We start from the raw sequence: 24939 nt of genomic DNA, 5'->3' as shown, positions 1-24939 counted from the left end.
TTGCATGGCTGTATATTGCTCCTTATATAGTCATATATAATTAATAATTATATATTAATTATATATGTTATTTAATATATGTTATATATTATTATTATTAATTATATATGACCTCATATACAGTTCCATATATAATCAAGTATAATTATATATGATTATATATAATTTTATATAATTATATATGTGATTCCATATATAATCATATATGATTATATACAATTATATATGATTATATAGAAAAATTTTTTCTCGGGCGTTTAAAAGTTATTGCAAAAAAACCACATTTGAAAAAAATTTTTTTTGTAGTTTTTTCAAGATTTCTCAAAGTTTACGGGTTTAAAACGGTTCAAATTGTATTCAAAATCCAAGTTTGGTCAAGCCCTTTCGAATGGCGCCAACCGCGATAAAATCGGTCAAGCCGTTCAAAGGTTATGAGAGGTTTAGGGGAGTCTGGGGCACGACGGCCCCCTTAATCCGATTTTTCCTTTTTGTGGCTTTTAACCATCAAATTAATTTATTTTCCATCTATTTTGAACGAATCAGTCAAAATTTTGTAAAAAATCGAAAAAAAAAATTTTTTTTTCCGAGGCACGACGGCCCCCTTCCCGAAAAATCATATAAGAAAAATTTTTTTTTACTAAAGCTATTACCATCAAAATCTAGAAATTCTCCTCTCAGAAAACGTCGTCGAGGGAAAACGACGATTCTTACGAGTCTTGAGTATCGCCGAGAACTCACAAAAAAAAATCAACATGAGGCAAAAAAAGACCTCAATTAAACAAAAAAAAAAAATGAAAAAAATAAGATCAAAACCAAAAAATTTGAAAAAAAAAAAAAATTAGGAAAACGGTTGACCCTAAAGGCCATCTCTGCAATTTCCCGCTAATTCCGTTAATACATGGCCGTTTTTTTTGAGCTCTTGAGCTCAAAAATACAATCTGTGTGTTATTTTGAGCTCTCCGAGCTCAAAAAGATATCTTTTCTGTGCTTTTGCGCACTTTGAGCTCAAAAGTCTGATAGAAGTTTCATAGAACACTATTTTTTGAATTTTCAAACCGCAATAACTTTTGAACGAATGAACCGATTTTTACGCAGTTGGCGGCATTCTACGCAGTTTTTTAAGCCTCATAAAGAATTTTCAAGTTTCAATTTGTCAAACTAGAAATTTTGGAGTAACTCCGAAAAAACACTTTTTTCGGTTTTCTTTCGCTCACGATATTTCTCCAACGAATCAACCGATTTTGACCAGATTGGCGGCGATTGACGTGGTTTTTCAAGGTTGAGAGCTGATTAGTTTTTGGAATTGATCGGTAAATTGATCGGATGGTACTCAATACCCAAGGCCAATTTTCCACTTTTCAATGAGACCAATGAAATCCCGCCATTTTGTATTGGCTGCATTGAAAATATTTAGTGATAATTTTAATTCGAAGTCTGAATTAAAATTATCAATATTGATAATTTTAATTCAGACATCGAATTAAAATTATCAATATTGATAATTTTAATTCATGAAATCATTCGTAACGGTCGGTAAAAATAATTTTTCGAATTATTTATTAATTCAAACGGTCAAAATAATTCCTTAAATATTTTGTTATAGTGTACTTGCTGAATTTTTATGATGATAGAACATCATGAATAAATATGAAATCAAGCTCATGATTTATAAAAATTTATTCATATTTTATTATGAAATAAAGTTTTCCCTGGTAATTTATTTTTTATTTTTCGTTACTTATTTAATAATGCGAAAAAAAATTACTAGATACAGAAATTTAATGGTCAATTATATAGATCTTTTAGCACTTTGGATGTCTTCAAAAATAACATTAAAAACTTTTTCAACAATAAGTTATAATTCTTTAGAATCAGTTAAAAATTAAAGAAATTAGCATTATGTACATAATTTTAAAGCCATTAATTTTTTATATCGTTGAAATATTTAGCTATTATTGGACGATACTTGAAATTATAAAATCGTCATATTATTTCACTTCCTACAAAAAAAATAAAATTCGATGCAGCATCAATAATATTCGCCTATTGGAAATTGTACATTCTAAATAAATACTTAACGTATATATTACACATAAATCAAAATAATTATTTCTTTTCTTATGAAATAACTAATTATATGTTAAAGAATAAAAATGCACACAATTTTCAATATGTATACATAGTTTGTAAATATTTTACTTACGCACAATATTTAATAAAGTAAAAAAATACGATGTTATAATATATCGGTACGATTTGTCATGGAATTGTTATAATTATTATGGAATTGGTCTTTTCGATTAATTATTATGACAACTATTTTATTATGAGTTTAAAAAGTAAAACGGCGTGCCATAGAATCAAGTAAAATTTTCTTAAATCAAGAAAAATTTCCTTAAATCAAGAAAAATTTCCTTAAATCAAGAATTTTTCTACTCAAATCAAGAATATTAAACTTAAAAATTCTTTATGATGCTTAACAAATTGCGTCGAGTGCCACCAACCGCGTGAAAATCGGTTCATTCATTCAAGAGTTATTGCGGTCTGAAAATTTAAGAAATAGTGTTTTATTAAACTTCTACCAGACTTTTGAGCTCGGAGAGCTCAAAATGACACGAAATCTATATTTTTAAGCTCGAAGAGCTCCAAAAATTAATAAGTGCAATTTTGAGCGGTTAAGTATGAAATTAGCGGGAAGTTGCAGGGATGACCTTTAGGGTCAACCGTTTTACTAATTTTTTTTACACGATATCTTCACCCATCTGTAAAAATAATAACAATAATAATAATGTTTTAATTATTTTTATTACTCAATAAAAGTTGGAAGTTTACAGTTTTGATAACGCTCTGTTAAAAAAAATTTAATTAAATATATAATAATAATTGAGATCATAACTGCCTGCATAAAAAAAAGCTGGATTTTAATGATTTTAAAAACAATTTTACACACTTGGTTATAATTTTTTAATAAGTCATAAGTAATCATCACTTGTCTTAAAATTTTTAAAATTGTTATTACGATTAATGAATAATGTCATTAAGTGACATCGGGTGCAATTTTAAGTTACGTATAAAAAATGTCATGGTAAAGCTATAGATTGTCAATTATTTTTAAAATTATAATAATTATTGTTTACAATTTTTATTTTATTATTTATCAATTATTATATAAGATTTATACGGTAGGACAATAAATAATAATATTTTAATAATATATACTTATATATATTTAAAGGTGCAAAATATTACACAGCGAATTTTGTTTGATTTATTAATTATTAATTATTAATTTTTAGATGCATAAGTTCTAATTTATTGCTTTGTATTTAATTAATGCACTGATAGAAGGATTTGCTTATATTTAATAAGCTTTATTAACTGTTAATAAATGATTTTTTAACATCATAGGATTTAATAAATATTTATTAATAGTTAATAAATTATTTATTAAATACAATTTATTAAATGTTAATAAATATTTTTTAACAGTTAACAAATATTTATTAACAGTTAATAAGTAATTTATTGAGTACAATTTATTAACTGTTAATAAATATTTATTAATGTTTAATGAATATTTGTTAACTGTTAACAAAAATTTATTTAAAATAAAAAGCAAAAATAGCAATTTTCTTTTGACACTTTTTATAACCCTATAGCTGGAATATATGATAATAATTCAATTCACTAAATAAATTAACCTTTGTAATATTTAAAAATATAAAAGATAATTATGAGCTGTAATAGAATTTGGTATTTTACAATAAACGTTATTATAATGTAATATAATTAATGCAAATAATTTATAAAAATGATTTTTATTTATAAGCAATCTTTATATCATATGACATTGCAAGCAAAACAAATTCACTTAAAAAAATATTTATTAACTGTTAATAAATATTTGTTAACTATTTATAAATACTTATTAACTATTAATAAACGCACTTTTCTCCCAAATAAAGATTTATTGAATGTTAAAAAATATTTATTAAAATTTAATAAATTAAATATTTGTCTTCAAATAAATTAAATTATTTATAGTTAATAAATCCTTCTATCAGTGTGTCTAACGGTTGGTTAAAAATTTTAGCTTTACATACATCGTCTTCAGAAAATATATTTTCAATATTTTATTTTATTTTTGTATTATAAACTACAGGCAATGATATGACTGTGTAAAGATATTTAATAATTAAAAAAAACTTTATTTCAACAAACAAATTTTTTTCAATAATTGGTATTACTATTATTATTGTATCAATTGTTATAATTATTATTATTTTTATTTCGTAAAAAAACGATCGCTCCACAGTTAGGTTGACTTTTAAATTGACGTTGCCAGCAACTCAATTGATTACTTTGTTTTCTATTTTCAAAATAATTCATCTGATTTATTGTTATTGTTAATTTATCAATAATTAAAATTTAAAATAAACTAAATTTTAGAGACTGATATGCTTGTTAGACTAAAATTTGCTGCAATAAATAATTGATAAAAATTTGGAAGCAATAAAAACTATCAATCAATTATGGAAATATATTTAAAAATATAATGAAAAAATATGTACTTAGAATTATTAATGTATCAAATTACAAGCTAATTTTAATTAATTCAACTATATTTTATCATTTATCATTAAATATTGACTACCCAGTCTCATCTAATTATCGAGAATAATACTATCTCGATAGTTCCAGCCTAGTCGATCACTTTAATCAGGAAGAAGACGCCAACAATTCCTAACAAATATTCATATGTTCAAACCTTTTTTATTTACGCTATTTATTAGTATTATTATTATTTATTTATTTTTCTATTGTATTTTATAAATTGCGGTAAAAATAATAGTTGGACATCATTTTTAAAATCTGCATTTAATTCGGAGCATTTGACTAGATCATTAGTGGAAATGCATTATTATTATTATCATCATTATAATAATAATAGTGTTTTTTTTTTTATTTGGACTCTTACGATTTTATACAGTTCATTTTATTTAGTGGTTTGTAAATTAAAAAAAAAAAAAAAAAAAACAATTACTGTTTATTGTGCATTACTAAACACTTAGCTTAATTAAAATATATTTTTATATAATCATATTTTTAACGCAAAGAAAATAAATTATACTTTAAGGTAAAAGCCCCAATAGATGATCATGTACCAGTATATGATCACTCCATGTATTTGTATACCTATACTTATGAATACAGATATACAAATACATGGAGTGGTAATATACTGGTACGTGATCATCTATTGGGGCTTTTACCTTAAATATTTTTAAAAGTTAGTTTTTTCTCGGGAATAAACAAATTTTTTGTAAAGATTAATCACGTTCACAAATGTATTCAGTAATTAAAAAAAAATTAATCCCGTAAGTAGTGTCTTATTATTATCTCCTAACGGTATTTAATATTTAATTATAATTAATAATTATACGACATTACAATTACACGGTTAAGTATAAATCTGTAGCAGTATCAAAATAGTAAAAATAGTGCAGATGAATATTATGAGCACGGGTATCAGAATAAATCTGACCGAGCGGCCTGAGCCGCGGGGCTCATGTCATACAACCTCACCAGATTCTGTCGTGGATGGTTCGAATAACGGGCGTTCTGCATTTGAGTCTCCATTTGAGACACCCGATCTTCCATTAGTTTCTTCTTTTCGCGAGGTCTTGCTCGACCTCGCAAAACAGAGGCAACCCGACTGGTTGCGATTACGTTTCAACGTCGGCTTGTTTTCTTTGTCCAGTTCGGCTAGACATTTTTGGTAATAATCGTAGTCTTTTAAATACCTGCAATTATAAATTAGATGATTATTAAAATATTATGTTTTACTGAAGTTAACATAAAATTATGGGTAGTTTTTTAGTTTCATGGTCAACTAGTTTTTTTTTTTTTTTAAGAAAAAAAGTATACTGAAATCAGAAAGTGTATGACAATTTTTTAATTTATTAAATTATTATTGAAAAATATTCTTAAAAAAGTGCATTCATAGTTTTACAAATCTTTTATATGTGAAAAAATCATCATTTTGATATATTTTGTAAAAATTATTTTATTTTACGACAAATTCACGGTAAATTCATAAAACCTTGTAAGAATACATTTTTTAGTTAGATTTAAAGATTTTCATGTTAATAAATATTTTATATCGACTAAAAATGGCCAATAAAATTTGTCCACTTAAGTTAAGCGATTTCTAGTATTATTTTTTTTTTTTATATTCTATGCATAAAAAAGAAAAAAATGTCTTAAAATGTCGATTTATTCATTAATATGTTTGAATCGTTTGAATCATTTTTTCGAAGTTTTTTTTTTAATTAATATATTAATAGGTATTTTTTTAAATTAAAAATCGACGATATTGAATTTGACAGTTAGTTAACAATTTTTTAGATTTTTGTAAAAATTTAAAGCAAAAAGTTATAAGTGCAAATTTTTTTAGATATTTTTTTTTATAATAATTAATTGGTTATAAAAATTTCAAGAACTGTCAGATGTCTGCTAATATCCGTATCATGAAAATCGACATTTAAAATAACAAAATTTTTTTTGTTTAATTATATTTTTGATGAACTTTAAGAAAAGAAATATGTGACTTCAAAATAAAATTTTAACTATTAATTTGTTGGCTTGAAGTATTCTAGACCGTGAAATAACTAAAGATTCTTTAGTAAAGAATAATCTAAATAATTAATTACCAAACAGGTGGCCAACGATGTTCATTCAAATACTCTTGATTATCCGGATGCAAGAGCCGGACACTTCTTGGTGACATTTTACAGAGTTTATTATAATTTACACATAGATGGTTCATACACCAATCGGCTAGTTGGTTAGCATTGTGGAGTTTACAGGGTTCTAGTAATCTCAGACAACTTTCTACAGCTTCATTTCCGTCGTTTTGAGACAATCGTTCTAGATCTTCAATTACTCTACTTTCAACTAGGTTTATCAGCCGTGGTAAGCACAGTCTGTTTGCTAACTCTAACAGGTTTAGACAACGTGCTGATGATATCGGTGGCACTTGGTCGGTATACAAGTAACAAAGAAATTTATGAAATGTATATTCGCGAACACCGGGAAAAACAATCTAAAATTTTTATTCATTTATTATAAAAAATTTCACTTATTATAGAAGAAAAAATAATAAATATTTATACTTACAACTTTAGCACTACTTTCACGATAATCACCCGAAAACATGGCCTTCATCATATCACATCTTGTAGTTAAAATTGCGCGGTGCGCTGGCATATTTCCATCATCCAGTTCAAAAATAACGTCAGCAAATAAACCTAAAACAAAAATTCAATAAGTATAATTAAAATTCTGAGTAAAAAAATTTGACTTGATGATTTTTCGATATTTTTAATGACAATATAGATGATAGCTTGAGTAATTTTGAAACAAATTTTAAGAATAATATTGCTATCACAGATCAATTACCAATTATTTTATGGAATATGTCACGGAACAAATTTATAGATTCAACAAGTTATTCAAAACTCCTCCAAGAACTTGACATAAAAAATTGACTATCACTAAAAAATATATAAAGTCATAAAAAAACACAAATCAGGTTAAGATCTTTCTGATGATACACAATTTAACTATAATAATCGCTTTTAAGTTTAAAAAAATCATTTTCTAAAAATTGCACATCGTTTTTTATAATTTTCGAATGTAGATTTTTTTTACTAATTTTCTTGTATTACAATAAAAAAAAAATTTCTTTCTTCCTTTAATTATATAGATTAAATAAATTACCTTGTTCTAAACAAATATCTTCTAATCTTTGTCTTACAACTTGCTTATACTGATTATTTAAATCACTGTTCATGAACTGGGACCTTGCCTGAATGCTACCAAGTACCATGAGCAATTGCGGGAGCTCCAGAAACTCAGCGGCCTGTCGGATTTCCTGGGGACAAAATAAGCGACAAAAGCATTAGCTATTGTCATAATTAACAATTAAATTGGTGATTAAAAAAAATATTTATATACAAGCGATTCTCCTATAAATCTATCTTAGTTTAAAGTTGATGGATCCGCTACAGAATTATTGCCATGATGGATGAGTCCTGGAAAGATCTAACAGAACCAAGAGTAAGCTCGGATGCAGTGCATGCTAATGTGATCTGATAACTAACAACTTAAGTAACGAGTAAGAGTCGATGATTGATATTCATTGATATTATTAATAGAGAAGTTTTTTTATTTTTCTTAATAATTAATTAATTTATTAATTATATTAATATTTTCGGATGACGCTTGTTTTGATCGAATCTGATTCTGATGGCTGATGCAAATCACCTTGCACTTGATTCATAACAAAATTAATTTTTACTAACCAGTAACAACCCGATTGGAGCTGTCTGAAAGAACATAATCGGGTTAATAAAAATTTAACGCGGATGGAAAAACCGATTAATTTTTTTTAAGATTAACCAGATTAAACTTGCTACAAAAATTTTATTGACTTTTATTATTTATTTTTAAACAATAGGAGAATTTATTAATTTAAGAAGAAAAAAGGAAAAATTTATTTCAGTGTCATTAATTATAATAAATTTCTTACTTGCAGATCGTGGTAACGCTTGTCCAAGCTTCCGGTGTAGATAAATTGAAGACATTGCTGCATTGATTGAGGCGTTATCAATTTTGAAAGTGTAACTACAGTTGTCGATTGTTGGACACCGTTCGAATTTTCTGTCTGCGAATAAACAAATGTAAGCAACGCTATTCTTATTGCCGAGGCTGAAGGCTGTCGAGTATCGTGAGGCCCGAGATCTGTGACGTAAGGTCTTACCCCCAGCCCGTGACAAGACTCGCCCCCACTCAACGAGGGTTGAGAGGACTACGAGAGAGATTGTTAGGGGCATTCCGACGCCACCCTTCATGAGGACCTCACGCGATGGGTCCTAGTACAACGTCACCCAGTCATTGTCATCCCTTAATTATATTGGCTTTCATTAACTGTCTCATTCCGTAGTCATTGTCGGGTTATTACTTGTAGATGTATAAATAAATATGAGTGGTATACAAAATATAAACCTCGAGTCTTACAGATCAGAAGTGGGATTGGAAATTCGTGTTCCCTGGAAAGTGTGGTGTATTAATGTTATAATAAGTTATAATATATTAATTATAATTGAGAAGTTATTGTTAGTGCAAATATTGTGGTTTCGCATTAGTTTCAAGGTCATTACGTTGAGTGCTGGGTTAACCCTACTCAATCCTCAAATTTGGCTACTTCGTAGTTAGATCACCCAAGGTCATGTTACTACATCTTCGAAAATTGCAACTTCTCTGAAAAATTGAAGTAGTTAGGAGTATCCATAGCTGCGGTCGAGATAGGCTTTGTAGAGGAGTCGTGCTTGCAGAAGGAACCAGGACTAAAGCATCTGGAGAAGGTGGAATTATGAAGAAGCAGAACAACTCAATGGTGAGCTGTGTTGCAACCGAAATTGCATTCTCAGCGAGTCCACCAGCAATCGGTGCAGAGAATGGATGATGAGTTCAACGCTGAAAAAGTTACTGGATTCAACGTCAGAGCGATATCAACAACGAATGATTACGATAAATTAAATCATCAGCAAATGAGGAATCAGGGCCTAAAGCTGGTCAACTCATTATCGCTCATTTGGTAATACGACACTGAGTGTCAGCGTTATAATGAACGATAAATTTGGTAATGTAGAAGTTAAAAGTAATTAATTATGATACAACTTGAGTTGGTATATTAAGAGGTATAATCAAGTAAGCTTAGTAATGCTTGCTCGATAATAAATAAAGTGTTATTGCAAGTAGTAATTGTAATAACATGAAGAAATAGTAAATTAATAAATAATGAAGCAGAACTCCGAATTATGCATACCGGATGTAGCATTGATATACTTGCGCGATCAAGTAGTGAGTACTCGCTATGCGGTTCCAAAGAATGTTGTCGCGGTTATAAGTAACTATACATTTTCAAAATAAATAAGCAGTAGTCTTAATCAGAATCACAATATAATTTAGTAACGCCTTGATTTTTAATCGTTACAATTGGATATTAGTTAGCTATAAGAGAGTAGAATGATTGATTTTATTAATGTGGAGTTATTGCAAATTGCAAAGATTAACAATTCGGAAAACGAACTTATTGTTAGGTATAGTTAGAATATATACTCAAATCTGATTGAAAAATAATGAATAAGCATGTTAATAATATATATAAAATATATGACACCAAGTTTGAAGAAATTATCTTTGGCAAAACTATAAAATAGAACCCGGTGGTCACATATATTTTGTGAACAATACACAAAGGAGAAAATAGAAACTAGTAAATAGTTATAACGTAGAAATTCGAAATGCCTAAATAACACATGTTGGTATAAAAGTATTTCTAGTTAAAGTCTTTGAAAAGTTCAAAATATCCTTTTCGTTAGTCGTTGAAAATAAATATTACGTGTGTTGCCAGTAACTCAATAAGTAAAATTCATTGTTGGTAGAAAAATTATGTTGAGTCGAGTTTAAGAAAATTTTAAAAACATAACAACACAAAACAGATGGTTTCAAGGACATAGTATTAGAATTGCTATACGAGGAAACCTCGGGTTTAGTTTTCTCACAGCCAAGTCTTTATCTCGCAAGAAACCCTTGTTTTATTGCCTTATTGTAAGTACTCAAAAGTTGAGTGGCAACCATGTGTCGGTTATGGTCTAAGTAAACTCATCGGTATAATGCACAAAGTACGAAGTAGTCCTACAATAGATTGTAAATAATTATTGTGTACTGTATTATTGAAATGCTCCTCAGCATTGATTGTAAGCTAGTTAAAACGAAAGATAATTATCTAATTTCACCAACCTTACGTTAGTATGATAGCACTATCATTTGAGTTAGAAAAATCAGATAGTTTTGTAAGAGATGTTATTTAACAAATTTTAACGTCCCGTAATAATATCGAATTGGCTAGACATTTTTAAACAAGATGTAAATAAAATTGTTAAGCGTTTGATATCGTAAAGTAGAATTGTCAGTTATAAATTGACAAAGTATATAGTTGATGGACGAAAGTTAAAGATAAATAATTAATAATATTAATGACTAGCAGTCTACCCCGGCTTCGCAGGGTATTTAACAATAATTTGAAAATATAATATAGCCTATGTCATCCGGGGATAGTGTAGCTTCCCAACGGTGAAAGAATTTTGCAAATCGGTTCAGTAGTTCCGGAGTCCATTTAATGCAAACAAACAATCAACTCTTTCCCCTTTATAATATTAGTATAGATTATTGAAGTCGATTATTTGTGAATGCTAGGTCATTAATTGATGTACTAATTGCATACTAGAAAGATGAAGAATTAGATGAGCGATTAAATAATTCAGCACTATATTCTAAATTCATATCGGTATTTTTGCGAAGAGTTATCACTGAGCATTGTTAATTAATATCGCACAATACTCGGATGAAGTTTGCAAATTTAAATTGTAATCGAAATTATCATTTTTAAAATCACCATGTGGTATCGGACTACTACGAAATTATTGAATGCCCTGCCGACAGAACAAGATTTTAAGATCTTAAAGTAATAGAAACGTCGGTCAACAAGATCGATATTTACGTAATTGCAAAATAGTTTGGTTTGAATCTGTACAGTAGCGCAGTTACTGTCCCTTAAATAATAGTAGTCTTGTTTAAGACTGCGGGTTAATTTTACGACAAGTAATAGTCAGGTAGTAAACTCAGGTCAACTGGACCTCAAAAAAAAAAAAAGGGTCGTGGATACTGGTTAGAGTATATTGTCACATCAGCTATGAGGTATCGGTTGTTAGAATTGCTATGGTCTAACATTGAGTACGTTGAGTATCTTAAAGTAAGGGGAATCAGCTGTACGTCCTTCTTGGATGTTGAGTGAACGAAATGTGGTTTCTCGTACCTGTATAAAATATGATTGAAATTTAAGCTGGAATTTCAGCGATAGAATATGTGAGCATAGTAACCATTAAAAATTAAATAAAATAATTATTAAGTTATTGTAATTAAGGCTTGATGAAGATAAGATTTATATATCGTCGAGAGCATTACATCTGTCTCTAGCTAAAATGTTAATTCATGTCTTCAAAGTTTCTGACTAGGCTTCGAAGGTGGTTCTGACGAGTGCTGAAGTATCAACTCGTCTGGGATACGTCTGTTGCTCGAGTAACCGTTGTACAGATATTACCGAGTCAGTATGGACGGCAGCGATAGCTGTTGAAGATCTTTCAACAATTGACGATAGTGCATGAGATGCACGAACGTGTGCATCGAGTACGTCATGGACCGTCATTATGATTGTAGACGGAAAACCAGGAATCTTGAAGGGATTTCAGTGGTAAGACGTTACATCGTCGACACTCTTAATCTGTTCTAGATAAAAAGCTGAGTTGGACCATCACGTTGGCCGTTCAACTCTTGACAGTGTAAAATTAAGCGGTTGCAGCAACAATCGGCACTTATTAGTGCAAACCTGGAGGAGTTGGTGAACAGCTGGAGTGATCCTGAGCTCCGTAGCAGCAAGGATACTTCATTAGTGCACCGAATATGACCTAACTCATTACAAATGGAGGCCAGATGGAGGAGGATTTGCATCCTAATGCTGGCTAGGGAGTCATCATCCTAGTAGTTGCGTCGAGAGACTGCAAGATTAGGGAATCGATCAAGTGCCGTATGGGAGTAGCTTCTCCGCACTACTAGTGGTTTAATTGGCGAAAGCCGATATGAGTCGTGTGATCGTTGAACGATCGGGCGGTCAGTAATGACCGGGCGACGACTCCAACGTCCTGGTGGTTACGTCGAGAAACTGCGAAGATCTTAATCGATCAAGCGCCGGTTGGCAGTGGTTTCTCCGTACTGCTAGTGGTTTTAGTGATATCTGTCACAAAGCATGCAATCGTTATTGAGTACTAATGACGTAAATGAGTTAAGCTTGAAATTATACGCATGAAAATTGAATGGAATGTTAAAATTTAGAGCTGCAGACAAGCTATATGGCGAGTAGTGATTCGTATCCGGTGGACGGCTGAGTCAGATACGAAGTCACTGGTGCCAATTGGTCGGCTCTAAAGTTTAAGCATGTATGACTGGATAAGCGGTATAGACACATGCCCTGAGTCTAGTAGGTAGAGGATGCACATGATTATTGTCTAATTATAATGTGTTGTTAATTTTTGATAAAAACGAGAACGGCTTTGATCTTACAACAGGAATGGCTGCATGATATTGCATGATATCTTATATTTTTCAAATACTGATAATACTCGAATATTATTTTAGGTCGAAAATAGTGATATAGCAGGCAAAGTGACATGGTCACTTGAACGAACAGCTGACCACTAGTCGCGAGGACGCGAGCATCATCAGGACGGCCGACTGTAAGCAACGCTATTCTTATTGCCGAGGCTGACGACTGTCGAGTATCGTGAGGCCCAAGATCTGTGACGTAAGGTCTTACCCCCAGCCCGTGACAAGACTCGCCCCCACTCAACGAGGGTTGAGAGGACTACGAGAGAGATTGTTAGGGGCATTCCGACGCCACCCTTCATGAGGACCTCACGCGATGGGTCCTAGTACAACGTCACCCAGTCATTGTCATCCCTTAATTATATTGGCTTTCATTATATGTCTCATTCCGTAGTCATTGTCGGGTTATTACTTGTAGATATATAAATAAATATGAGTGGTATACAAAATATAAACCTCGAGTCTTACACAAAGTATTAAATAAGATAAAATTGTGAATAAATAATAATTATATTATAATTAAAGTTATCTAAATCGGTTATTTTTAGAGTTGATAACAATGTTTCTAGTAAGCAATCAACATAATTGACGGCAATTATAATAAAACTTTTGTTTAACCGTGCGTGTTTAATTGAAATAATAAAACTATGCGTATAAAGATTATGAAGAACTAGATTAACACAGGTCAACCACTTAGGGTTGATATGTTTCTATGGTTAAATCTAATTTAAAGTAGAGCAACTTGTCATTGAATTAGCCGAATCGCACGCGACAAAATTCTTGGTAGTTATGTGCCATGTGTAAGAATTATTATTTAGTTTTATTACTGTGTCTTTGTCTATGTAGATACTTAATTGAGTGGTAAAGCTTTAGTTAAATTCTTACAAGATTAATGCGGATGTTTTGAAAAGCTGGATGGTTTAATTCACGAGATGCTCCTGTTGGTTTCCTTTGATCCATTGTTGGCAAAACTTGAAAACTCGATCGTCGTTTTAATTGTTCCCATACTCTGTAAATTTATTTATTATTATTTTTTTGTAATTTATTATAATAAAATTTAAATACTTAAGAAAATATATTTTTAATATTTATAAAAAAAATTTTAACAAGATTCTGTAAGTAGAAATTAAAAAAAAAAACTATGAGTGCACTGTTTTTAGTCCTAATTCATTAAAAAAAAAAAAATTTAAAAGTCAAACAGAAATACTTTTAATTATAAAAAAAAAAATTCCCATACAATTTTATTTTTTTTGTTCTAATTTATTTTTTAAATAAAACTAAAAAATGGTTCGGCATATGTAAAATTTTATACAATTTACAGAATTATTTTTTATTATTAATCGTCAAATTCAATTTATTTCTTTTTTAACAAAAATTAATTACCGCAAATAGTATATTATAATAAGTACTATCGAGGAAAAATTAAAGACAATAATGAAAAATTAATCGAATTAAAATAAGAAAAATAATTAAATTATAGTTCAATGTTTGATAAATTTTTATTTGAAGATAAATTTACAAATCTAAGAAAATTTTCTAAACTGTCAAGTCAAAAATTATCAACTAAAAATGTAATAAAAAATTGTCATTAAAATGAAATAAAATGTTTATAAAAAGAAATATGTTTGTTTTTTTTTTTTTTTTTTTTTTTCAGTTTCAAATTTTTATTATGAAGATCAGTTTTGAATTTTTCATAAATCAATAAATAAAATAATTTAAAAAACTTACTTAGCTGGTTTGACTTGATCATTACGTATGAGACATTCAGTATCATCATTAAAGTCACCAACAGTAGCTTCTCCAAAAGTGCTAACCTGAAATAATATAATATAAAAACAAAAGTTAACAAGAATTATTATTAATTACCTAATAAAAAATAATAATAAATTATTAAAACCGAGTTAAGAAAATTGCATACCATACTACTTTCACTGGAGCTCCTAGGAGTAAGTTCATGAGCAAGTTCCATAGAAAACAGCCTATGAAAAGCCGGAGACGCAGCGGCCAAAAGACACCTATGAGCTGAAAAAGTGCAGCTGCCGACTATCAGCGTGACATCAGTATGAACAGGTCGCATCCAGAGAGCCTTCATGTTTTCTTCGTAGGTGCTGGGTGCGAGATTTACTTCTGGTGGTATTGGTTTGGGCGGACAGAAAGGAGCCTGGAGAAGTGGCCGCTGGACACGTTTCAGATTGGTCATCCAGAATCGCTGCTGACGACGGGCTATCAGAGCCGCTCGGATCGAGTTCTCGAAGACTTCATTCACTCCGTAGTAAGTAAAGACACTTGCCTCGTAATAGTGGACTCCTAGTTCCCGGGCGACGGCTCGTGCTTGATCCGGCATCACTAGGTCACTCTTCCTCGTTGCTCTGTAATTAATAATTAATAATTAATATAAAGAGAATGAAGCTTTTCAAAATGATTTTCTTAGTGAAGAAATTTTTCTCTAGAATCAAGTTAATTTTTTTTCAGTGTAATTATTGTTGAATTGTTGATAGCTATCTAATAATTTTTTCTCGCATATTCTAGAAACTCACATTAAGATGATCCTCTCCACATTCCTTTCTCAATTCTTTCCTACCAATATCCTGTTGCGTGAATGTGGAACGCTTCACGTAATAATTACCGTAACTCCTATTCTTTCCCGCTTCACAGCATTATTTATATTTGTAAAAAAATGTGGAACGCTTCACGATTTTGTGTGTCATCCTTGCGCAGGGGCCATGCTAATAGTTTATCATTAATAACTATAGTTATTAATGATAAACTTTTTAGACAAAAAGAGTATGATTTTACCTTACAAATGGACTACGATCACGAAAGTAGCTGAGATATGTTTCATCACGATACATGTATCTCAAGTCGTTTTTGCAACCAACCAGCAGGACCGGGGTCTGAGGGCAAAATCGTCGGATCTCTGGATACCACATTCGTTTGCAGTTCCGTAAAGATACGGGATTTGTTATGGAGAAGCATAGTAGAACAACGTCTGACCTAGTTTAAATATCATTTATTTAAATAAGTTAATTATAATAATAATAATAATCATTTTATATCTGTACATATTATCACAGAAGATCATGCGGGACATTAAATATGAACTGAGATAATTCATCTGACCATAAGTAAAGCTTTATGTAACATAAATATGTACATAAGGTTACATAAGATCATATATGATCACTGATCACATATTAAATCATACATGAACATACTATTTGATTTGATCATAAGTATATGACCTCATATGACAATGAATAAAGCTGGAATACTATACCTTTAAATATAGATTAATGTATGAAATTGTATATGAACGTATGTGATCATGATCATATATATCCATATGAGATCATAAATCAAACTTTACGATATTCTACTTCAACATAGAGTCATGTTATTATATATATTCACTTTTGTGAGATAAAATATGAATATATTTGATCATAAATAAACATATAAGAAGTTTAATTGACAACTGTTGCATTAAAAATAAAATGATTAATGATCACATATAACCATGTATTATCATGATTAAAATTTTGCGATACTATAACTTTACTATAAAGTTACATTAATAATATATATCCACCTATCAGATCACATACAAACATATATTATCAGATATGAAGACTATGTATGAAGTACGTTAATGAATTATGTTAATGTATGAAGTTATATATGAACATGAGTGATCATGACCACATATAATCATCCATAATCATGACTGAAATTTAAAAATACTATGACTTTCAAGATATAAAGTTATGTATGGTCACACATATTCACATATCAAAATATATGGTAACATATGATCATTATATAAAACTAAATCGACTATTATTGCTTTAAATATATGATATGAGATCAATGATCACACATGATCACCTGTGAATCATGTGTGCATATGTGTTCATGACCATATATGATCATGAATGAAATTGTACAATTTTATTATTTCTACAAAGTCATTTATGGAGCTTGGTTGAGTTCTATAGCTTCAAGTATAAAATGATCCCTGACGGATCCAAAGTGCAGTAGAGTACGGTAATGTACGGCAAATTTACGCTAGGGTACGGTACGTACAGTGATTTACTGTAATACAGTATAACACCGTAAATTACGGAGATTTTACGGCAAAGTACCGCGATTGTACAATAATTTACCGTTATTGTACGGTAAGATACCGTAATTGTACGGTAAAATACCGTAATTGTTAGTAAAATACTACACTGATAAAAAAATTAACTTGACTCAAGAGCCAAAATCTTGAACCAAGAATACTATTTTGAAGAAAATGATTTTCTTGAGTCAAGAAAATAATTTCTTGAAACAAGAAAATTTTCTTAGACCAAAAATAATTTCTTAACTCAAGAATTTATTCTCTTGACTCAAGAAAATCATTTTCTTCAAAATAGTATTCTTGGTTCAAGATTTTGGTTCTTGAGTCAAGTTAATTTTTTTATCAGTGTATAATTATCTGGTCAAAAAAGTACTGTTTTTGTACGCTAAAGTACCATAATTGTACGGTAATGTACCGTAATTGTACGGTAACTTATCGCTAAAATAAGGTATATTTGACGGTAAGTTACCGTTGGGATACGGCAGTGCGGAAAGTTCATAAGTATATATTCTACCGTATTTTCACCGTTCGCTACCATAATTCTACCGTTCTCTATCGTATTTTCACCGTTCTTTACTGTACGTTACGGTGTTTTACGGTTTCTACTGTGCAAGTAGAATGCTACTGTAATCTACGGTGGCCATACGGGATATCGACCGTATTTTTATCGTATAATACCGTAATTCTACGGTATTTCAGATCCGCCAGGGATTTTATGATCATGTATGTTACATATGATGATATATGAAGACACATGGAATATATATGAGGATGTATATAATAATTATAAAATATAATGACCTTCCATATGCAAATCTTCGATCCTTTTCATGATCTCCAAAGGTATCCCATAGCCTGAGTGATACGTTTACATTGTCAACGACCTCCCATGAACGCTCAAGGACCTGGAACACGAGGCCCAATGCCGAGGAAATTTGTGGAGCGACGGCCACAAATTATTGAATCGAATAAATATTGGGAATAGATAGTGTATATTTCAAGGACTATATAATCATCATTATTATTAAAAGTCTTATTACTGTTATGGTAAATGGATATTGTCATGATTATTGTTATTATTATTATTATTATTATTATTATTATTATTATTATTATTTATGATATTAGTATCAGGCAGGAGAGGAAGCAAAAAGGAATAAATAGTTGTCAAGGAGGTTTAAGGTCTATGTACAAGAATGTTTTGTTATTTATATTCATTCTTGCGGCTTACGTCCTTGTAAATTCGATACTGGTCGATGGCCCAGACCGTGGGTACGTGGGTGGTCAGCAATTGCGATAGCGACACGTGTTTGTTGCAGGCACGGGCGCAAATCAGCCTGGTCTTTCCAACAGCGGTGTCTCCCACAACGACACACTTGACCAGCTCCTGGTGCGGTTGCTCATTGTCCATCACCTCAAGTTACACCTGCTCATAAAATTTGTCACCGGTAAATCCAGTCTGCTCCTAACGCTGCTTCTTCGTCCTCTTCGTCCTCTTTCAGGATACTCGAGTTCATTCGATCTGAAATTTTATTTTTAATTATTAATTTTTAATTTACAATTATAAGATCCAAGAAATAAATTAATTTTAAGATATATTATTTTTAAGATAAGGGTTGTTAGCTTCAACTATTTCTCCACTGAAAAAAAAAAATTTTAAAGCTAAATGCTTTGATTCAATAATTTCTTTTGTTGTTATTATTACACGATAATAATTATAGTAATAATTCAAAATCTGTAGTGATAATGTGACAGCTGAGGAATACAAATTATGAATAAATGAGCTTTGACTTAATTTTTCGATATTTTTAATCACAATATACGCAGTTTTAGTAATTCTTAAATGAATTCAAAAAATAATATTTAACAATGAAAATTATTTTTAAAATAAACAAAAATTCCATAAGGATAGTTAAATTCATACACACTAAAATTTTGGCTTAATGATTTTTTTATATTACATAGTTTGGATAGTTTTTATATAAATTTTGAAAGTAATATTGCTATCACAGGATTAATTATTCAATGGACGAATGTGACGACCACAAACTTATAGAACCAACAAATTATTTAAAACTATTTCAAAAACTTGCCATAATAAATTGACTATTACTAAAAAATATATAAAATCGTTAATAAGCACAAATTTTGATAAAGGCCATTTTGATGATACCAAATTTATCAATAAAAATCTCTTATAAAATATAAAAAAAACGCCATTCAGCATATGGAAAGTAGATTTCATAGTAAATATAAGATAAATTATTTAACTTATATTTAATTCACAATAACTGATACTGTATATTCATTCTTTATGAAGATCGATCAAGAATTGTGAGTGCTGTCCCACTCACAAGTTGCATCACGTTTACCCTACCTGAAATTGATTCAAAGTAACTTTTAACCTCTATAAAATTGCTAAAAATAATTGAAAAATGACAGTATTACAAGTCAAGTGAAAAATATTTTATGAGCTTTAACCTAAAGCTTACATAAATAAGCTATTTCTTCTCAATCAAAAATAATATCATCACCAAATTTTTACGAACATCGGTCAAGAATTATAGGCGCTATCTTGATGATAAGACATAATGTTTTGATCCAAAACGTGTATTTTTGTAATAGCAAAATTAGCTGAAAATTCTACCATGACGACAAATGCCATAGATAAATTTCTAAAAAATCTTGCTTGACTATCAACTAAAAAATATCAAACCGTGGAAATTTACATAAATTCAGGTTATATCCTTTCCGATGGTACTAAATTTGACTATATAAACACATTTTATAATAAAGATATGCCCGTCACAAAATTTTCCTTATTTTTAACTTTCTGCTATGAAAATCAAGGATTTTAAAAAAATCGGGAAGTTATTGAATTCACTTCGGTTTTCGAAAATCGAGTTCTCATCTTTGAAACAGATTACACTGAAAAAAACTAATTGATCCAAACAAAATATTTTGAAGAGAGTTTGTTGTCTTGATATAAGAATTTCTTGTCTTGAAACGGGTTTTTTTTCTTGTGAAATTTTCGAAATCTGAGGGTCAAGAGTATAACATCGTCATAAAATACAACTAAATTGGACTTTTAAAAAATCTATTTTTTAAAAGTTTTGATGTGAAATTGTTAAAAGTTTTGATGAAAAATTTTGATGTGAAAAAATCTCGCGGATAAATTAATGAAGGAGCCCTAAATCGTATTTAAAACTTATTATGTTGAATTGGTAAAATTGTTAAATGATGAACTTTTAAAAATCAATTTTCATTCTTTTTTTTTATTTTCTTGATTCTGTTCATAAATTAATTTTTTGAATTAATTCGAACAAAAAATCTCGAAGCAAGAGTGAAATTTAGAAGATAATATTGTACTTAAATCATCTAGTTTTTTTCCAGTGTTAATTCAATCTGTATTAAATGGAGTGAATTAAATGAAAGGCCTGTCTGTAATAAAAAAATACAACATAAATAAAAGGACCACTCTTGTTATAAGCGTCTGAATTATATTAACACAGACATGCCCATCATTCACCGGCTTTTATAATCAATTTTATTTTTAGCTTCTTTATAACCCGACAATTACTGGACAATGCAAAAATATTCAGCCTCTTTTTTTAAATTTATTATTCAAATAATAATTTAAAAAATAATTACACTTGTAGTTACATTGTACGTCAATTAAGCATAAGACTATTCAACTAGTTGAATTAATTCACGCTTAGATAGATACTGATCTTGCGGTGCGAGTCCATTTGTCTAAATATGTATGTATAACAGATAATATGATATTGATTTATTTTTATCAGATTGCGGTTGGGATCATAGCGAATAGATACGCGTTAGTCAGAAAGTATAAAATCTAGAATTACATGTTAATATTATATGAAAAAAACTTTCAATGTCTAGTTTTTTATTTATTTTTTATGTTAACCCTTTTTTATTATGAAATTCAATCGATAGCCAGAGGTTAAATAAGCGGCGACAAAATTGCGAAATATTTACAGGATAATACTTCCTATTTTTTTCTCTTTTTTTATTTATCGAATACTTAAGTTTTTGATTTTAGTTTTCTATTTAATTACATGCAATAAACTTTATTGAACTTTTAAATCTTTTAAATTTGTTCTTGAATGTTCGATTCTAAATATAGGAAGCTTGTAACGAGGTCAAATCAATATTATTGCATATACATATTTAAGTATGATTAAAAGATCCAAAAAGTACGATAGTGATTAGTGATTATTATTATTAAGAATTCCAGAAATCAATATCATTATCAACATCAAAATTATTATTATTATTATTATTATAATTATTATTATTAACGGACGTGAAAACAATTGTTCATAAAGGATTACTATGGTACAATAAATTACCAAACGCGTTATTAAAAGAAGACAGAGTAAAAATTTTTCGAATAGAGCTTAAAAAATTAATTAAAAATAATGTATAGATAGTTTTAAACATTAAAATTATTACCATTAATTGATTATGTATCTTATAAAAAATATTATTATAAAACAAAACTATAATGAGATTGTAAATAGCTTTTAGCTAATGTACAATCAACATTTATAATTATTATTATTATTCAAATATTCAAATTAAAATACAAATTTACTAAAAAAAAATTTTTTATTAATTAATATTTAAATAAACGTGCATGTTGATTGAGCCGAAAAAATCTCTTGTGTGATATAAGCACTGATTTTCAAAAGTAAGGTAAAAGCCCCAATAGATGATCACGTACCAGTATATGATCACTGCATGTATTTGTATATCTATATTCACAAATATAGGTATACAAATACATGGAGTGATCATATACTGATACATGATCATCTATTGGGGCTTTTACCTTACTTATACTTTTGTTATTTTATTTATAATGTTATGTCATTTAATTGTATGATAATGATTTAAAAGCATAGCCTACACTTATATACTCAGCTATACGTAACACCTAATGTATATCTATATCTAAGTATTTATGTCATGTGTGTTTGTGTTTGTATTGCGAGTATAGCTTCATTGATTATAGGCTACTCGAAACTAGTATTGTCGATCATTTCTGTCAAGGATTCGACTTATTCCCGTCAAGTTCATTGCCAGCTTTGTATTTCATCGGGTATAAGCTTTTAACTCAAATTGTTTGTTAACAAGCTTGTCTAAACTAATTTATTTTTCCATGAAATGTTTAATAGATAAATATCTCGAAAGATTTGTAATATATATTCAAATTTGAACAAACAAAATCATATGTGACATGTTGAAGTACTTCATACTGTAAAAGGGAAGCGAGAAATGAAATTTATTGCAATTTATTGAATTTATTGGGATCAATAATTAATTAAAATTTTTCAACCCTCAAAAATTTTTCAATTACATTTTTCAATATGCGGCAACAATGCAAAAATTTTTTAATTAACATTTTCTATCGACAATCAATTAATATTCCATTAAGTTTTTCAAATTCTCAAATAAATATTTAGTCTAAAATTTGTTTTTGAAAATTTTTAAATATAATTTTCTTATTCAATCATTTTTATTAAATTTTCTAACCAAATTCAAGAGCAAAAAATTTTTAATAACTTGAAAAAATTAAATTTCAAATAGAAATTAATTTTCGGAAAATTTCCAACTTTCAATTGTCAAAAAAAAAAATTAATACTACTTCAAAAAATAACTTGGAAGAAAAAAATTTTTACAATAGTTCATAATTTATAATTTTTTCGCTGAACTTAAAAATCTTGAAATTTAATTTCAATATAAAACAGAATTAATAATTTTATTAAAATTGACAATAGCTAAACTTTTTATAAGTTACCAAAAAATTGCACCACAATTCGAAATAATAACCCTAAAAGGACTGACAAATAAAATCCAGAATGAGCAAGCTGAAATTCGAAACTTTAAGAAATCGACACTCAAAAGGCATCATGCATTCAACACACAACATACAACTCGAATGGAATCAAATATTAAAGCTGGTAACTAAACCAGCAACTCTGGCACTAGCATTGTGCATGCACGTAGAGCCTTTAAATACGCAATTGCATCGTAACTGGGTTTGCATTATGTAATGAAAACCACGCGGCTGTCATTTAGTAGCATTAAACAAAGTTTAACTTGTTCAATATGCATACGCCGCTCAAGAATTCAATTAACAAAACAAAAGCTCCTAAAATCAATTAAATCACTCGTTAGACTAGACTAGTCTTCTGTCCTATCACTAGATATTTATTTAAATTCAGATACCAACCGCACCCTAAATTCTAAGTGCTCATGATCCTTCTCCACTGGATTGACCCCGACTAACTCAAAAATTCAGCACAGTAATCAGCATTATAATTATTTTATGATTAACCATTCAACGTTCCACTGACTATTTTTCTGAATTGTAGTGTCGAAGCTGATGTTTTTAATTTTATATTTTATTCAACACTTTGAATTTTTTTTAATAAATTATTATTAATTATTTTGTCAGATTGCGCATCTATGGTTTGCAATTAAATAAATAAAATACTCTAGTTCAGAGACAATGGTGATGAGTTGAGAGTCGAGAGTATAACAAACACGCTACTAAACTGAATGAACCCTCTTTGACCTCGCTACAGTCAAGCTTATACTCAACCGACGGTTGCTATCGCGCTTTAATGTCCCACTACCACTACCTCCTCCTTCTCCTCATCATGCTTTGAAAGTGGCTTCATGCAATGCAGTTTGGACTAAAATTGTTTCTCTCTTGGAGGAGAAATTGGAGATTGGGACTATGAGCTGGATTTTTGATTCTGAAGAGAAGAAATAGTTCGATAAATCGACAAAATGGTTTTTGAAATTTGGCTTGGACTCGAAAAAAGATAAATAGAGGTTTGCGCATGCTGGGTAGAATCAGTGACGTAGGTCGAGAAAAATCAATCCAGCGAGACATGTATATAAGAGATAAGGGTAGTGAATTGGTGTACCTTGTGTTGATGCGTTTAATTTTATTGCTGTTTTTTTGTTGATTAGGTTCTTGGATTTGATCAGATAAGATTGTTTTTAGGGTACTGATCATTCGGACTAAAAAGTTCAAAATTTTGAAATTTATGGTTGTAATTGAGAAGAAAAAGTGGTATTGATCATTCAAAAGCTTCAATTTTTTGTATGACTAGGTATACCTAGTCATACTTTGGTTTTAAAGTGGTTCGATTGGCACTTAGAATTAGTGAATATTCACTTATTCCAGTGAATTTTCACTAATTCATGTTTAGAGAGTAATACACAGAAAAAAAGTTGTAGGAAAAATTACTATTGTCACATCGTAATCCAAGAATAGACTTTGAATGCGGTTACTTTGACAATTTTACATTTTAAAATTTACGATGTTGTATCGAAAAAATGCCTTCAAAAATAGTAAACATCCGAATTTTAACGGTGTAACATTGTAAATTTATCAAAGTGAATGTATTGAAAGTCTGGTCTTGGATTACGATGTTACAATTGTAACTTTTCCTACAATTTTTAACTTCCCGCTAAGAAAATTGAAAATTCTC

The 24939-nt window shown here is 29.3% G+C and overlaps 1 protein-coding gene and 1 pseudogene across 5 annotated transcripts; both read right to left on the bottom strand.

Moving 5' to 3' along the window:
- Positions 1 to 5253: 5253 nt before the first annotated feature.
- LOC123271837 (rho-related BTB domain-containing protein 1) lies at positions 5254 to 24033 on the bottom strand. Of its 5 annotated transcripts, none has more exons than XM_044738322.1 (13): positions 23667 to 24033; positions 18639 to 18929; positions 18209 to 18312; positions 16084 to 16281; positions 15206 to 15656; positions 15016 to 15101; positions 14173 to 14296; positions 8594 to 8728; positions 8367 to 8390; positions 7783 to 7936; positions 7180 to 7310; positions 6714 to 7105; positions 5254 to 5804 (listed from the first exon to the last, which is right to left on the bottom strand). In XM_044738322.1, exons 2-13 carry the CDS (start codon positions 18816 to 18818, stop codon positions 5573 to 5575), a joined length of 2211 nt encoding a protein of 736 aa, XP_044594257.1. In that variant the 5' UTR covers positions 18819 to 18929; positions 23667 to 24033; the 3' UTR covers positions 5254 to 5572. The 5 variants fall into 5 exon arrangements, with proteins under 5 accessions (XP_044594257.1, XP_044594259.1, XP_044594260.1 ...); XM_044738324.1 differs by having other exon boundaries at positions 23672 to 24033; XM_044738325.1 differs by lacking the exon at positions 23667 to 24033 and adding an exon at positions 21059 to 21263.
- LOC123272307 lies at positions 15961 to 16044 on the bottom strand (annotated as a pseudogene).
- Positions 24034 to 24939: the final 906 nt, after the last annotated feature.

Source organism: Cotesia glomerata, linkage group LG9 (assembly GCF_020080835.1).
Source record: "Cotesia glomerata isolate CgM1 linkage group LG9, MPM_Cglom_v2.3, whole genome shotgun sequence".
Classification (NCBI taxonomy): Eukaryota; Metazoa; Arthropoda; class Insecta; order Hymenoptera; family Braconidae; genus Cotesia; species Cotesia glomerata.
This window is presented reverse-complemented; position numbering and strand designations above follow the sequence as displayed.